Raw genomic sequence first — 17,205 nt, forward strand, 5'->3', positions numbered from 1 at the left:
TAAAAACACACTTATGTTGATATTCAAGCTCATCTAAATTACATTTAATCAGGCACCGCCATTGCCCAAAAACGACTTGGTTTTTTGTTTTTCCGATTTGGTTTTGAAATGAAAAAATGAAAGAAAGAACCATACACGGATTCTTGTGATATTTGAGGCGTTAAAGGCTGGTTTCATTGTATGTCTTTTCCAGAGGCTTCTGAACCTCTTCCAATCCAAGTGTGGAACCTATTAAAACTATTATGTTTTCTAATTCTTTCTAATATTTTGTAATCAAATCTGCCACTCAGCTCTATGTACTTGCTGCTTAAAATAAGAGGTCAACCTTTTGGGTATTTTGTTTATTTGCATAGATTTTTTGTTACTAGTCTTTTGTACTATAAATATGAAGCTAGTAGGATAGCTCATAGCAAAAAGTGGAAGATTGTCTGGCGCTGTCCAGAGGTAACAAAATGTGCTTACCAGCACATGTAAAGCTCACATACATGTAATGTCTTGTTTGTTTAATTCATACAAAAGACAGGGCAGGGCTGCCAACTTTTCAATTTAGGAGTGAGATTCCGTATTAGAGGTCGGTTCATTGTAGGTTTCTGTGTCATATCAGGTGACTCTTTAATTCAGCATGCTACAGCCACATAAACCAAGTCAATAATCATGGTCAGATCAGTGTGAGCAGGACACTTGCCAACCTAACCATGTACTGAGGAGTCTTCCCCCACAGAATGTGTGTGTCAAAACCAAAGACTGTATTTCTTTTAATTCTTGAGAATGTATGTAATATTAAAGGTTAGTTCATATTTAGCAAGAGTGTATGTTTTTCTTTAGGGGCTGGGGGTCCTCCCCCAGCAAATGTTTTATCATTAAAAACCTAATTTCCTGCATTCTGGTAAAATTTTCTGCCTCAATTTATGTTGGAAATGTTTTTTTTACGGAAAAAACAGAAACACAAAACGCAGGCAGCAGGTGACAATTTAAAATCTAACATAACATAGTAGGTGAATGGCTTTCAAGCATTCTGTGTTCTTTTTCTTTCATGATTTAGTCTTCCTTCCATCCCCTGATACATCTTAACCGGGTTGCTGCACCCCCAAACCCCCTCTCTTTCTAGGTTTGCTATATATAAATTAGTTTTTATTATTATCATTTTGAAAGTCCGAATGAATACACAAACAGTCAAACCATGGGTCACAGGAGGGGCAGCACAATGTGGAACACAAATCATTGGAAGAGAGACTGATCCTCGTTGTTTGTGAGTTTCCAGAATCTATTACTGTTTACTAAATAGGACATCAACAGGAGGGAATTCACATGGCAGAGCATCCCCGCAAAATTAGATGAAGTCCTGTCAGACAAAGTTATGTAGCCTATAATTTTAACTTAAATTAAATAGGCTACAGCTGTGTAGCACACAGAAGCCGTTGCCACGATTACTCTCCATTGAGCGCCTGCCGCTTACTTGCGGAGCGCTTGTCTCCCTGTCTGATCACCTGAGGAGCACAGAGGAACCCTGCGGGGCCAAGCATCTATGTTGTGATTTTAAGGACGTTCCCAAGACCGACATCTTCCCCAACACTAATCAGCATGCAGGCTGATCAACATCCCACCCCTCCTGTGACCCATGGTTTGACTGTATGTGTGTTCAGAGCCAGTGAGGAACAGACTTAAATAAATAAAAATGATAAAAACTGCGTAAACATGCAATAAAATAATTGTCAGAGTTAATTAATTAATGTGTTAACGTTCCCAGCACACTATTAATAATAACGCTTTTTATTTTAAATTAAATTTATAATGGAAAGTTTTGAATTCGGGTTTTTATTTTATTAAAAATTCCACAAAATGATTGTTGTAGTTATTACACTACCACAATTACATTTTTCCTGTCGGGCACCCCCTAGAGGCAGCTTAGACCTTAAAACCGCCAACAGCAAGAAGAAGAAGAAGAAGCACAACTGGCAGGTCGACTTTCAGTTCAACACTTCCATCTTTGTGTCCAGCTGTGTGACCTGCAGAGCAGAAACAGGTGTGAGGTATCAGCTGTCAGCAGGTGAACAGAATGTCAGACATTATCTGCTGCACTTTGATCACATGACTCGTAGCAGCTGTTTCCTCTAAAGTCTCATCAGCAACATCTTTCTAAAACACAAACATCTGATCTGTGATGTTTCTCAGCTCAACTACCAGGAAGCAGCTTCACCTGAGAGACAAAGAGACACTCTGAGCTCTACACACTCACCTGAGAGACAAAGAGACACTCTGAGCTCTACACGCTCACCTGAGAGACAAAGAGACACTCTGAGCTCTACACGCTCACCTGAGAGACAAAGAGACACAAAGAGACACTCTGAGCTCTACACGCTCACCTGAGAGACAAAGAGACACTCTGAGCTCTACACGCTCACCTGAGAGACAAAGAGACACTCTGAGCTCTACACGCTCACCTGAGAGACAAAGAGACACTCTGAGCTCTACACGCTCACCTGAGAGACAAAGAGACACAAAGAGACACTCTGAGCTCTACACGCTCACCTGAGAGACAAAGAGACACTCTGAGCTCTACACGCTCACCTGAGAGACAAAGAGACACTCTGAGCTCTACACACTCACCTGAGAGACAAAGAGACACTCTGAGCTCTACACGCTCACCTGAGAGACAAAGAGACACTCTGAGCTCTACACGCTGACCTGAGAGACAAAGAGACACTCTGAGCTCTACACGCTCACCTGAGAGACAAAGAGACACTCTGAGCTCTACACGCTCACCTGAGAGACAAAGAGACACTCTGAGCTCTACACGCTCACCTGAGAGACAAAGAGACACTCTGAGCTCTACGCGCTCACCTGAGAGACAAAGAGACACTCTGAGCTCTACACGCTCACCTGAGAGACAAAGAGACACTCTGAGCTCTACACGCTCACCTGAGACACAAAGAGACGCTCTGAGCTCTACAAACTCACCTGAGAGACAAAGAGACACTCTGAGCTCTACACGCTCACCTGAGAGACAAAGAGACACTCTGAGCTCTACACGCTCACCTGAGAGACAAAGAGACACTCTGAGCTCTACGCGCTCACCTGAGAGACAAAGAGACACTCTGAGCTCTACACACTCACCTGAGAGACAAAGAGACACTCTGAGCTCTACACACTCACCTGAGAGACAAAGAGACACTCTGAGCTCTACGCGCTCACCTGAGAGACAAAGAGACACTCTGAGCTCTACACGCTCACCTGAGAGACAAAGAGACACTCTGAGCTCTACACGCTCACCTGAGAGACAGAGAGACACTCTGAGCTCTACACGCTCACCTGAGAGACAAAGAGACACTCTGAGCTCTACACGCTCACCTGAGACACAAAGAGACGCTCTGAGCTCTACAAACTCACCTGAGAGACAAAGAGACACTCTGAGCTCTTCACGCTCACCTGAGAGACAAAGAGACACTCTGAGCTCTACACGCTCACCTGAGACTGTGACAGTCAGCCTGATGATCATGAGTTTTTCTTGCTTTTTCTTGTTTTTCTCTCCAGTCGAACACTCATATGTTCCATTGTCAGTGGTTTGGACATTCATCAGAATCACAGAAGCGTCTCCGTCTGTCATCTCTGGATCACTCAGATTCACTCGACCATGAAAAGATGGATGCTGCTCGTCTTCCCATGAGCGGCTGTCACTGAAGAAGAAGACATAACCATCATCTGTCAGGTCAGTTCTGCTCCACGCTATCAGTGAGATGTTAACACCTCCGTAACACTGAAGAGTGGCGTCCTCTCCAGCCTTCACTGTCACCTCCTGTGTCTCTGAACAGAAAGAGAAAAGCCTCCAGTCAGGACTTGTAATGTTTCCTGTTGTTCAAACATCTTTTGATGGAAGCAGCAGAGATCAGGTCTCTATAAAACAGCACATGTGAACTCAGCAGCATTTCAAACCCTGTTCTCAGACAACTTGAGTCCCAGCTGCAGAAAGGAGAGACTAACTCCTCTGCTGCAGCTGCACGCTGACTTCATGTTGCTCATTTCTACAGCTGTCAGTCAAGTCGTCCTCCGCACCATCAGACAGGAGACATTTTACTTTCATCTGCTTTCTGCTTGTTTGGAGATTATTGATTATTGATATTATTTCCCATCTGAATACAGACATCAGCATTTCTGAGCCTGAACAAACAGCTGAAATATTAAACATGTGAAGTTTATTATTTCCTAGAAGCTTTGAATCTTTGTCCTTGTTTTCCAAATGTGTCCCCAGTCTGTCCGTCCTCTACTCAGACTGTGTCTGAACTACTTCTACTGAGGAAAGAGTCCCTACAGTATGAAACTGCTTTACTTCTCAGAGAGACAAATGAAGCTGCTGGATCTGCATGGACAGACACCACGAGAGGGGAGAGGACACATGTTGGTCTCTGCTGTCCATCCGTCCACACAGTAAACTACAGTGCTGGAGAGGAACAGAGGTCAGAGGTGGAGACTCTGTTCACATGTCAGATAAACTTTAGGAGGTTACAAACATATCCAGCATCAAAATGTATATTTTTATAAATAATATAAAATATACTAATCAGAGAGAGAAGTCTGCTAAAGAAATCGTCCACACAAAAACAAATAAAGAATGGGAAAATTAAGAATATGACGTTATAATTTTAGTTTAGTTCTTGCAGCGGTTTTGGAGAGCAGTGACGAAGATCAGAGGAGTTTCATTCTGACGTTGAAGAGGATCATCTACACAAGGGGTCCTAGACTACTTTGTTCAAGGGCCAGAATTTCTCTGAGCAAACGCTGCAAGGGCCAGACTTTGTTTTTTAGACCTAATTAGCAATTTCACAAAACAAATGTTTTTATTATCCTATATCACTTTGAACGGACTTATAAAAAATATAGTAAATCCCCAAGGAGGCTGTTCACAGAGGAGTGATGTTTAAACAGAATGCAGTTCTGAACAGGAAATATAAACCAACCATTTTTTATCCTGTCTGCTATTAGTCTGTGTATTTGCAACATTATTGTGCAGGTGACACCTGTAGTTACAGCCCGTTCTCATCTCAGGGCGTCATATACCGACCATACCGTAGGTATTTGACGCAAAAGGTACCCTTCAGCGTCTCATGAAGACGCACCCGGTGCGTCTCCTTCCAGAAGCGTCTGTATGAAACGCCCCGGGGCGTCCGGTTCAGACCTGAAGTGCTAGCTAGCAACGGTCGTGATAAAGCCCCCCCGAAGCCCCTTAGCACAACCACCAGGAATGTTAGTACCTAAACCTAAGTCACTGAATGTATGCATTTCGACCGGCTGACTTGTGTTGCTGCAACGTAGGAAACGGGGGCATTTCATACAGACGCTGAAGGGCCTTTAGCGTAAAATCCTTACGCTTTGTCACGCTGGCTGAAAGCGTCAGTTAGGACGCATTGAGATGAGAACGTGTTGGTAGTTAGTGGTGGTAACATGTGGGTTAATATGGTACAGGTACTACAGCTAAAGAAACTATTATCAAGGGCAATAACTGTTTCTTTTCAATGACTATGTGAGCAGTCATGATGGTCTGCGAACAGCTAAAGTGAAAGGAGGTGGTCACGTGTTGTCTGAGCAGGTGCAGGTGTGCAGCCGGTCTCCTGCAGCTCTTTATCTTCACTGTGTCTGCTGCTCCTGACTGTAAAATCTCTGCAATATCTCAAACTGGTCCGCTGTTGGAAAACTGTTGAAAATGACCGTTGTCCTGTTTTGTAGACGCATTTTTGATAAACGATGGCGGTCAGCGCTGATCTCACTCACAAACATTGCATTTCCTGTGACTACTTCAAAATAAATCTGAACTTGTGTTTCGCCAGTTAAAGTTTTTAATATGAAGCTGCAGTAGCAGGAAATGTTTAGTCTTCACAATAGGGATCCATTTAAAGATGGGTAAGTGGATTTATTTTATAGAAACCTTGTTTGCATTATCATTGAAATGCACTTATTCGTGCCAAGCTAAATGTGACCATCTTGGCTAAAATATGCTGCTTCTGTGCTGATTTGTGTCTCAGCAAGTTAATCATGAACAAACTGAAGGTTACTCTGTGTAAACGTTTGGGTAAAATTGAGATTCATAATAAATGTATAGGCATTTAGGCTGTTCTCTGTGATCTCCTTTTGATAACTAAAAATTATTTCTTCACTTCCATTCAGAATTTGAAAACTCTCTCAGGTGATGATGATTCCACATTTCATTTCATTTTATTTATTTATATCCTGTATATTTACACTGAATATAAAATCGCTGGAAATTTCTGTAGAGCTTTGCAATGGAAGAGAGAGTTTCCCCACCCCCACAGCTCAGGTGTGATTTGCCTGTGTTTGGGATGGACACGACAGGTAGCACACATGAAAAACTGGAATAGATACAGAGAAGATTAGTTGAAGGAAAAGCTGTCAGCGCCTCACACATCATTCACATTCTTGTTATGTATGAATGGATGCACATTCTTTAAACATTGTAAATTCAGGATTTAGGGGTTTCTCTAATACTTTTAGATTGAAAATAATGGAGGGTTTCTGTGTTTTTTAATACATATTAAACATTTGATTTGCAAAAAAGACTTATTGAAAAAGTGGAACATGCACTTTTCTTTCCTGTGTAGTAAACGTTTAGTTACGAAGAAAAACCTGTTGCAATGCTAATTTTTCATTTGCACACTTCCCATAAAGCTTGGTATGTAGTATAAAGTTATTACTTGTATTATCAGCCTAAGACTTTGATAAACCCATTTCAAGGACCAAAAGAATTTATCCACAAGAGATTTCAAGAATTTCAAAAATCTTACCTACATATTTCCCCTTTACAACCAAATGATCTCTCTCTCTTTATACAATGCTTTAGGGCAAGTGGTGAGCTTTTTATAAAGACAGCTTGGGTTCTTCTGCACATTTTGATATATAACACATGGTATCAACTTATGCAAGGGCCTCTAAAAGGTGAATTTAACAAGATTTGTAAAACTGAGGAAACATTCATGCGTTACAGGAGGTTTCACACATTTTTCTCTCTTTAAAGGGTTATATGTAGCTTTATGTAGCAGAGGCCACTAGCGGTGCGGTTTTTAGATCAGGAAATCAAAGACTGTTAAGCTCACATCTCTACATAGACCTGCGCCATCACTGTTCTGTCAGGGCGCAGGGCTCAATGTATGGCGGAGGTGTGGGACTGGACCATTTGAAAGTGCGTTTAGTGCATCCCCTATCTGAAGTATGTACACATTTATAGCTTATCTATATTTAAATAATAGCAGCATCTGAAATATAAGCCAGTAGCGGGAGCAACAACAGGCTATGTAAAAACGTGTGGAAGTGCAGCGTGAACATATTGAGTGGACAAGAGTGCATAATGTGAGATATGAAGGCTACATGAAATGTCTGACATGAAGGAAACAGTGTCCACTTTGACTGCGATTGAGCACCGAGCATCACCGCAGCGAGCCTCGCGCTCTGACAGAACACGGTGCGCCCGCTGAGTGCGTGCACCTGCATCCATTTCTCAGCTAGTTGTGTCGAGTTAATATAACATTAATCGCCTTACATCGGGTTATTACATCTTACATTTTTCATTATTATTCCGGCTGACTCATATTTATTTTTGTTTATGTTTGCAAATGAGCCAGATGAACGTAGACCTGATACAGTTGGTGCACTTCTTGCTTTTTCCATTACCACCAAGAAGCCATTTTTCATGATATTTCCTGTACTTGTTTAATAAAATTAGTAGCTCATAAACACAAGAAGCGTTTTTGTAGGCCTACCTGAGGAACCTTTCAATTCATCGCAAATGTAAAATACCTTTAAAAATGAGAATTCAACTGTTTTTATTTCCCTTCAGGATTTATTTGATTATTTGTTTAGTTAAAAGTAGGGCTAGTTAATTTGTAAAACTTTGTATGGTAATGGCAAACAGCAATAAAAAATTACAGCTCAGTTCATCGTTTTAATATTAACAGTTAAAAATAACAGAAAAAAGAAGAAAACCAGAACAAAACGTTGAACAATTGCAAACAGCAATAGTAGCTAACTATTCATTTGTAATCTTACATCGTGCATCTGAACAGCATGTGCCTCATTAGGTTTTTACTGACCACCTCTAACATTTCTTTAGATTTTAAGATCACCATGCATGAAACAAATTCATGCAATACATGTCAGTTTTAGAGCACGGATTAAGGTTTACTAAAATGTAGCCTAAGTTAACTTTAACAGTCATATAAATATGAGCTCTTCGATGTTCAAGGGACGTGATGAAGTGAAAAAGTTACCCCAGAAAAAAAACTTTCGCCGATATCTTCAGACTGGAGACGCGCATACTTCCAAATGTCCCACCAAGAGGACGCTAATATGCATGTGTAAACCCAAAATCACAGATCAGTCTTGTTGCGCACTTGAGTTATTTAAGGTGTTTCAACTGTACCCCTGTACCAACTCAGTCTACCCAGAGTGGCAACAACATCTGTCTAAATACGGAAAACTCCCGCGGATCAGCTGTTCTACCATCGTCTTCTGATATCTGGGTTTTATGCTGTTGTATAAAACAAAAACTTTCTTCCTCTTTATACCAAAGCACATGGCACACTCACTCCTCTTACCTTGACACAGAACAAAGATCCATGAACTTGCGAACAAAGTAAGGAGCAGCTCTGATGTTAAAGTGAACATGACAGCAGAGATGCAGCAGCTGATGGAGCAGAGACCAGACTGAGTTCTTCTTCCTGCTCTGTAGCTGTAGTTTGGTCAAAGCAGATGATTGTAAGGCTGTCAGATGTTTCTCCTGTAGATCAACCTTTCTGAGTCTACATATGCAGGCATGCCTGAAGTAGCCTAAAGTCGTTCTTAATGTGCATATGGCACCTTTTCATCTCAATGATAAATTAGCTAAATGAATTTTAATAAAGTAAAAAATATTTATTAATGATATATTGGGGGGTCTGGCGGTCCTCCCACAGAAGATTTTGAGCATTTTTATGGTGGAAATGTCTTTAGTTTTATAAAGGGAAGGAAAAAACTTAGGTGGCAGGTGATAATTCAGAATATAAAGATATAATAGAATGTAATGCAGTAATTTATCTATAAATCGCTTATTTTTTTGACCCACAACACAAGAAACAGCTCGAGCAGAGGGGGAGGGAGTGGGGGCTGGTAAGAGATGTGATTGGGTCAGCGCAATGTCAGTAATGGCCTATGCTTTGGGACGATTATTTTATAAAGAGCCTAAATTATTTGACTTGTAGCTAGATGAAACGAGCGCACCGCTCTTCACCAGAGAAAGAAATCCGAAATTGAAAACACTTATGATCAGACAGAAATATCACCACGATTCCACAGAAATGTTCACTTTTAAAGTGCAGCTCACGGCCGCTTTAGAGGGAATGAAGCATCCTGTAGACAGTGAAACAGTAGCGTCTCACAGCGAGGGGGACAGAGACAGCAGGACACAGTGCGTCAGGTGTCTTGATATTGTCTCTCTACTTTGTGTTAATACATTGACTAGAAACTGACCGACAGCATTTATATTTAAATGTAGGCTATTGATTTCAATTTTGCTAGATTCAAGTTGCGGACAAGCCCTTAGGGGTGAGCATTGCTCTCTCTCTCTCTCTCTCTCTCTCTCTCTCTCTCTCTCTCTCTCTCTCTCTCTCTCTCTCTCTCTCCTCTCGTGCTTACTCACAGGCAGGCTGAGTAACGGCAGGGGGTCACGTTACGTGAACTTCAAACAAAATGTAGCAATAGTATTGCGAGTAGCCCCCCGCTCTTTCCCTTAGCTCTTATTTCCGCTGCATATTAACATGGAAAACATTTTTGCTGCTGTTGTTGATTTACATTAAGTCATGCATACAGTCACAACATCGGGGCTACAGCCCCGTAAAAATGACCTGGCGACGCCATTGCCTTATCATAGTGTTGATGGCTGCACTCAAAATTACATTTTGTACCAAATTCTTCACCAGATAAAACAATTCCATATGTCTCTAGTAAATTGTTGACAGATCAAATGTTGTTTTCCATCCATTCATTGAAATACAAGGACTTATTTCTAAAGAGAATAAATCTGCAATTCCACATTGGTACATCAGGGGGCGTAACACGGTAATTTCCAATACAACAGCACTTGTGAATCAAAATCAGACTCGGAAAAGCTTTTATTGCCAAGTAGGAATTTGTTTTGGACATAAGCTGCTACACATAGACAAACAAAGACAAACATACAGTTGACATAAATAAATTTAGAAATATATAAATCTGGGATAGATTGACAAAATATAAAAAATGTAGAAGAATATTGATTAATACATAACAACAAACAACAAATATTTGCAATACACCGGGTATGTGCAATGATGCAGACAGCTTTTAAGTACTGGAACATTAAAGTCACAGCGTAAAAGGAAACAAATACCTGGAGACACCAAAAACTGCCACTGTTTGCTATAGGATCTCCATGTGTACCATCAAAGTCTGTGGCTTGTAGCCCACCATCTTCATAGTCTTTGACTACAGTAGCCTTTTTCAGATAATGAGGTTTTCTTTTCCAGATGTAATCAAAGTTTATTGTACTGATGGTTTTAGTAGCTTTGTTGGGAATAAACAGAGAATAGGCTGATTAAATGCATCTTAAAAGGCTTTCCACTTTGGTTATATAGATGCGACCAAAAAGAGAAAGATTATTTAACCATCTTAATCTTGATTTACATTTATTCATTTTGTATGATTCATTTAAGGTTTCACTTAACTTAGTATGTTTGGTGATATGTGTACTTGAGTATTTGACTGTAGTTTTAATAAGGATATCAGTTGCTGCCTCAAGGTGTCGGTCATGTATAATATAGATAATACAGATAATACAGATAATACAGATAATACTCACACAGTTCAGTTGTATGTAACCCAGATGCTTTTGAGAATGAGTCTATAATTTCAGTAGCCTTTGCCTGCTCAACATTTTTAAGAAACAAGGTTGTGTCGTCAGCCAGCTGACTTATAATTATTTGGTAATAAAAGACATATTTTCAGTGTCTAATGTTTATGATGAGGACTGACAGCATTTCAGCTGTGAAGAGTGAGGGTGAGATGGGGCAGCATTGTTTTATGCCTCTGTTGATAGTGAAGCGAGGGGTGGTGCCACCTGAGAGAGATATTGCAGGTCTTCCAGCTTGTGCGGTGAAACCCTTATAAATGGTTCAGAACGCAGCAGCGCGTCTGGTTTTTGATCAACCCAAAAGGACTCATGTCACTCCATTACTCAGTGACCTCCACTGGCTCCCCGTGGCCTCCAGAATCAAATTCAAGTCACTAATGCTTGCATACAGAGTGACTACTGGGTCTGCATCCATCTACCTAAACTCCATAATACAAACTTACGTTCCTTCTCGGCCGCTAAGCTCCTCCAACGAACGCCGCCTGGCTCTGCCATCCCTTCACACAAAGCAATCCCAGTCCTGGCTATTCTCATCTGTGACACCACGATGGTGGAACAAGCTACCACACGCCATCAGAGCAGGGGCATCCCTCTCTAACATCAAGAAGCTCTTGAAAACTCATCTCTTCTGAGAACACTTCCTCTTATAACACCTCTAACTCCTAACCTCTAACATGCACTTCCTGTGCTCTTCTTCTTCTATCCCCTACAATGATCTTGTACTGATTGCACTTTTTGCTAACTCTTACTTCCTTCCCTTGGTATTTACCCCATTGATTCAATATGTGCTATGAGCTCTTACTAGTATTTATTGCTGCTCTTACTAGTATGTATTGTCAGTTGTGCCTGTGCAAGTGGATCGCTGTCAGATGATGAGCCGTCAGATGCAGAATGAATGGCAGAAAATATAACTGAGGAGCCCCCTCCTGCCCCCTCGTGGCGCCGGGCCTGGTGTAGAGAAGGCCTAATAGGCTACCTAAATTATAGGAACCTCTGAAATATAAGCCAGTAGCGGGAGAAGCCTAATAAAAACAGGCCATGTAAAAAGTGTGGAAGTGCAGCGTGAACATTTATATTGAGTGGACAGTAGGCCTAGTGCATAATGTGAAATATGAAGGCTGCATAAAAAGTCTGACATGAAGTAAACAGTGTCCACTTTGACTGCGTTTGAGCACCGAGCGTCACCACTGTAAACACAGCGTTTTTGCAGGCCTACCTGAGAAACCTGTCCGTTCTGCTGTAAAGCTGCCTAACCAATTCATTGCAAATGTAAAATACCTTTAAAAATGAGAATTGAACGTTTTTTATCTTCATACAGTATTTATTTGATTAGTTGTTTAGTTAAAAGTAGTTAATGGCAAAGATGTACATTTAAGTTCATAAGTTTAATAGTAACAGTTAAAAATAACAGAAACTACAGTTATATTCAACACAACAGTTAAAAAGTTTTTTTTTTAAAACAGAAAAACCGTTGATCAGTTGCAAACAGCAACATTAACAATTAAGTTGTTTTCTTACAATGAGAAGCTCTTTCATGTGGAAGGGACGGGGTGAAGTGAAAAAGTTAAAACAAATTCACAGATCAGGCTTGTTGCACACTGAAGTTATTTAAACTGTACTCAGTCTACCCAAAGTGGCTGTTCTACGGTCGTCTTCTGATATGTGTTTTATGCTGTTGCATAAAACAAAACTTTCTTCCTATTTGTTTATGAAGATTCTCAGTCATCCAGGTCATAGTTATCCAAAGAAGGTTAAAGTCAAGGGCAACTGGACTTGGTTGAAGATACTGGAAAACCGGGTATAGGTTACGTTTGTTGAGTTTCCTGGGAAGTGATGAAAGGACAGCATTGTAAGTGGTGGCCAGTATATTCAGTCCAGTTGCCCTTGACTTTAACCTTCGTTGGATTTCTTCCTCTTTATACCAAAGCACATGGCAAACTCACTCCTCGTACCTTGACACAGAACAAACATCCATGAACTTGCGAACAAAGTAAGGAACAGCTCTGATGTTAAAGTGAACATGACAGCAGAGATGCAGCAGCTGATGGAGCTGAGACCAGACTGAGTTCTTCTTCCTGCTCTGTAGCTGTAGTTTGGTCAAAGCCAAAGATATAGACTGTTTGGTCAAAGCAGATGATTGGCTTTCTAGCGGGAGGGACGGCATAACCGGCCTCTTTGGTGTTACTGAATTCCCGCTAGTTATTATTTAAATTTTTATATAGGCTATAAAATGTAGGCTACAACAATATTTGGCACAGTGAACGGTTGCAACGGTATTGGTGCTTACAAGAAACAAAGCACACAGGAGAGAAGATAATGACAATGATACAAAACAAATGACCATCGGCCATTAGGAAAAACAAATGAACAGAAACAGAAGCGGAACAGCTCAGACTAAAGGTATCTGCAGCCCTTTTTAATGTGAAGCCCCCCCTTCCAACCTCACCATCCAAGAAAGGAAGGCTGTGACATCTCTGAGCAAGGATCAAACCATCACTATCCTACCTGCTGACAAAGGAAGATGAACGGTAGTCCTTAACACAGCTGACTACCAGAACAAAGTCAACACACTACTAATGGACACAAACACGTATGAGACACTGAGACGAGACCCAACCAGCGGATACAAGAAAAAGGCCATAGAATGTCTACAACAGTTACAGAAGGACAACACCATCACCCGTGAACAATATTACCGTCTGTATCCTGGAGAAGCCATTCCATGCATTTATGGACTACCCAAGATACACAAAGAAGGAGCCCCACTCAGGCCGATTATCAGCAGCATCAACTCGGTCACCTACAACATTGCCAAACACATTTCTACCATCTTAGCTCTTTAGGTGGGAAACACGCCTCACCACGTCCAAAACTCTATTGACTTTGTAAACAAAGTTCGAGGACTGGATCCAGATGAAACCACGTGACTTCTTTGTTCACCTGCATCCCCACCATAGAGGCAGTAGAAACCGTTAGGAAACGGCTAACACAAGACAACACCCTGGACAACAGAACTAGCCTCAGCCCTGACCAAATCTGTAAATTACTAGACCTCTGTCTAAACACCACCTACTTCCAGTACAATGGAGGATTGTACAGACAGAAGCATGGCTGTGCCAGGGGCTCACCGGTATCCCCGATTGTGGCCAACATCTACATGGAAGAAGTGAAGAGTAAAGCCCTCAACTCCTTCAGAGGAATAGCACCGAGCCACTGGTACAGATATGTGGACGACACCTGGGTCAAAATTAAAAGCCAGGAAGTGCAAGCCTTCACAGAACACATCAACTCTGTGGACAGTAACATCAAGTTCACACGAGAAGATGTTCACAACAACAGTTTGGCCTTCTTGGACTGCGCTGTACACATTGAAGAGGACAGGAGCCTGCAGATTGGTGTTTACAGAAAACCCACACACACAGACCAATACCTACTCTTCGATTCCCACCACCCACTGGAGCACAAGCTAGGGGTCATGAGAACACTGCACCACAGAGCAGAAAACATACCAACAAGCGCCCAAGCCAGAGAGAAGGAACAGAACCACCTGAAGGGGGCACTTACAGCCTGTGGATACCCTAAATGGACCTTTGTGAAAACAGCCACAAGATCCAAGAAGAACAAAACTACAGGGGAGGAGGAAAAGAAGGTTAAACGCAACAACATTGTGATTCCATACGTGTCTGGAGTATCAGAGAAACTCAGGAGGATTTTCAACAAACACAACATCCCTGTGTTTTTTAAACCCAAGAACACACTAAGACAGATGCTGGTACACCCCAAAGACCGCACACCCAAACACAAGAAAAGCAATCTAGTGTATGCGGTCCAATGCAGTGAGGAATGCACAGACCTGTATATTGGGGAGACTAAACAACCACTACACAAACGCATGGCTCAACTCAGAAGGGCCAACTCCTCAGGTCAAGACTCTGCAGTCTACTTACATCTGAAGGACAGAGGACACTCGTTTGAGGACCACCAGGTGCACATTTTAGACAGAGAAGATGGATGGTTTGAAAGAGGTGTCAAGGAAGCATCTACACCAGGGTGGAGAAGCCGTCATTGAACAGGGGAGGGGGTCTACGCCACCACTTATCCCCCACTTACAATGCGGTCCTTTCATCACTTCCCAGGAAACTCAACAAACGTAACCTATTGGCCTCAGGTGAAGATACCAACGATGGTCGTTCAGTCTTGGCCACAGGTAGTCTTAACGACTGTAACGACTGTCGTCACAGCAACAAGGAACACTAACGAACCAGCGGTATCGATGACCCGGGCCAACGACCCCACTGAGGTTAAATAGCTGAGTTTCCCTGCCAGTCAGTCAGAACTGAAGAAGTCCTTTGGATGAGGGACGAAACGTCTTCCAGTATCTTCAACCAAGTCCAGTTGCCCTTCATTTTAACCTTCGTTGGATAACTATGACCTGGATGACTGAGAATCTTCATTTACACTTAATGAAGCAATAACCAACCTGTCACTTCCACAGACTTTGAGGCAAGGTGTAAATGTTCTCAAAACAAAGATCCCAAAATCCTGGACAACTGAAAGGGAGTAACACATTTAAACAATGACTACAAATTGCTAACACATATTCTCAAATAGTCTAAAAGAGGGTCTCGCTCAAATAATAAGTGATCGTCAGAATTTATGAAAGGTACAAATACACAATAACGGCCGCCTTGTCCTTGATTTTGTTATAATGAGCATATAAATAACGATGATGGCTTTGTTCTCTCTTTGGATTTTTATAAAGCATTTTACACGGTTAAACACTCCTTTATTTTCAGGGCTTTGGAACTCAGTGGCTTTAGGGAGAAATTTAGAAACACTACAAAATATTTTAGAACGACACCAACAGCTCAATATCTGTCCCTCACTCTTCATAATCACAGCTGAAATGCTGTCAGTCCTCATCATAAACATTAGACATTGAACAAATATGTCTTTTATAACCAAATAATTATAAGTCAGCTGGCTGATGACACAGCCTTGTTTCTTAAAAATGTTGAGCAGGCAAAGGCTACTGAAATTACAGAACTGTGTGAGTTATTAGCTATACATGACTGCCACCGTGAGGCAGCAACTGGTATCCTTATTAAAACAGTATGTTTTGTAATACAATTTTGACAAAATCTGCTTCTATATTTTCCTTTGCAAGTGTTTTTGATGCTGCCTCACTGTGCTCCCTCCCTTTTCTCCCAAAGCACACGAACTTGCTCACACACACACACACACATATGCTACTGTTGAGCCTGTGCAGTTAGATACAGAAAGGAGCACACACACTCAGAGCTATAGAGTTTTAACACTGTGATCCTAACTTTACACTGTAAAATAACACTTTAAATGATGAACATGTAGACCACCATTGCTCTAGTAATAGGCTATAATGCTTCAAAATAGTACAGTTTCAGTACAGTTCAGATAATGAGGTTTTCTTTTCCAGATGTAATCAAAGTTTATTGTATTGATGGTTTTTCTTCTTTGTTGGGAACAGACAGAGGATAATCTGGCTAAATACATCTTCAAAGATCTCTATTTAACAATCTGCCTAATCTTGATTTACATGTATTAATTTCTTCCATATTTAAGGTTTCACTTAACTTAGTATGTTTGGTGATATGTGTACCTGAGTATTTGACTGTATGTCCTGTTTCTAGCACGGAGCACAAACAACACCAGTTTATTCCATAAAAGTCAGGTTATGGATGAAATAGCATGATCAAGCAGAGTGCATGCAAAAGACACAGAGAGGAGGAGCAGGCAGTCAGTGACTTTCCCAGATTCAGGTGCAGAAGGAAAGAGAGCCAAGAGATGATGTGAAGCCAAGAAACAGAGCAATAAAAGGAGGTGAAAGTCAGTCGTTACATGGTTTTCATGTCGACTCGGGTCTCTGTTCTGGTAACAGAATGGGACTCTATTTTGCACCGATCTCTGACACACTCTGGTGGAACTTTTATATTCTAATTGGTGTCTGAATTTCTACACGACATTACTACAAGCCAGAGACTTTGACTGTATACGCCCCCTGATGTGCCCATGTGGAAATGCAGATTCATTCTCTTTAGAAATAAGTCCCTGTATTTCAATGAATGGATGGAAAACAACATTTGGTCTGTCAACCATTTACTAGACACATATGGAAATTATCTGGTGAAGAATTTGGTGCAAAATTTAATTTTCAGTGCAACCATCAACACTATGATAAGGTTGTCCAAAGCGTCCCATCTGCTTTCTTTCTGATGGCAATAACTGCTCTATATGTTCAACCC

At 41.3% G+C, this 17,205-nt stretch overlaps 1 protein-coding gene across 1 annotated transcript; it reads right to left on the reverse strand.

Moving 5' to 3' along the window:
* Positions 1-1,427: 1,427 nt before the first annotated feature.
* On the reverse strand, positions 1,428-8,743 carry LOC119911988 (V-set domain-containing T-cell activation inhibitor 1-like). The gene is made up of 3 exons (XM_038730959.1): positions 8,598-8,743; positions 3,466-3,801; positions 1,428-1,507 (listed from the first exon to the last, which is right to left on the reverse strand). The coding sequence occupies exons 1-3, from the start codon at positions 8,665-8,667 to the stop codon at positions 1,428-1,430; spliced, it is 486 nt and encodes a 161-aa protein (XP_038586887.1). The 5' UTR covers positions 8,668-8,743.
* Between the last annotated feature and the right edge of the window lie 8,462 nt (positions 8,744-17,205).

The sequence above is a fragment of the Micropterus salmoides genome, unplaced genomic scaffold (genome assembly GCF_014851395.1).
Source record: "Micropterus salmoides isolate LMB-PRFRI ecotype aquatic unplaced genomic scaffold, ASM1485139v1 Ms_hic_scaffold_2, whole genome shotgun sequence".
NCBI classification, from domain to species: Eukaryota; Metazoa; Chordata; class Actinopteri; order Centrarchiformes; family Centrarchidae; genus Micropterus; species Micropterus salmoides.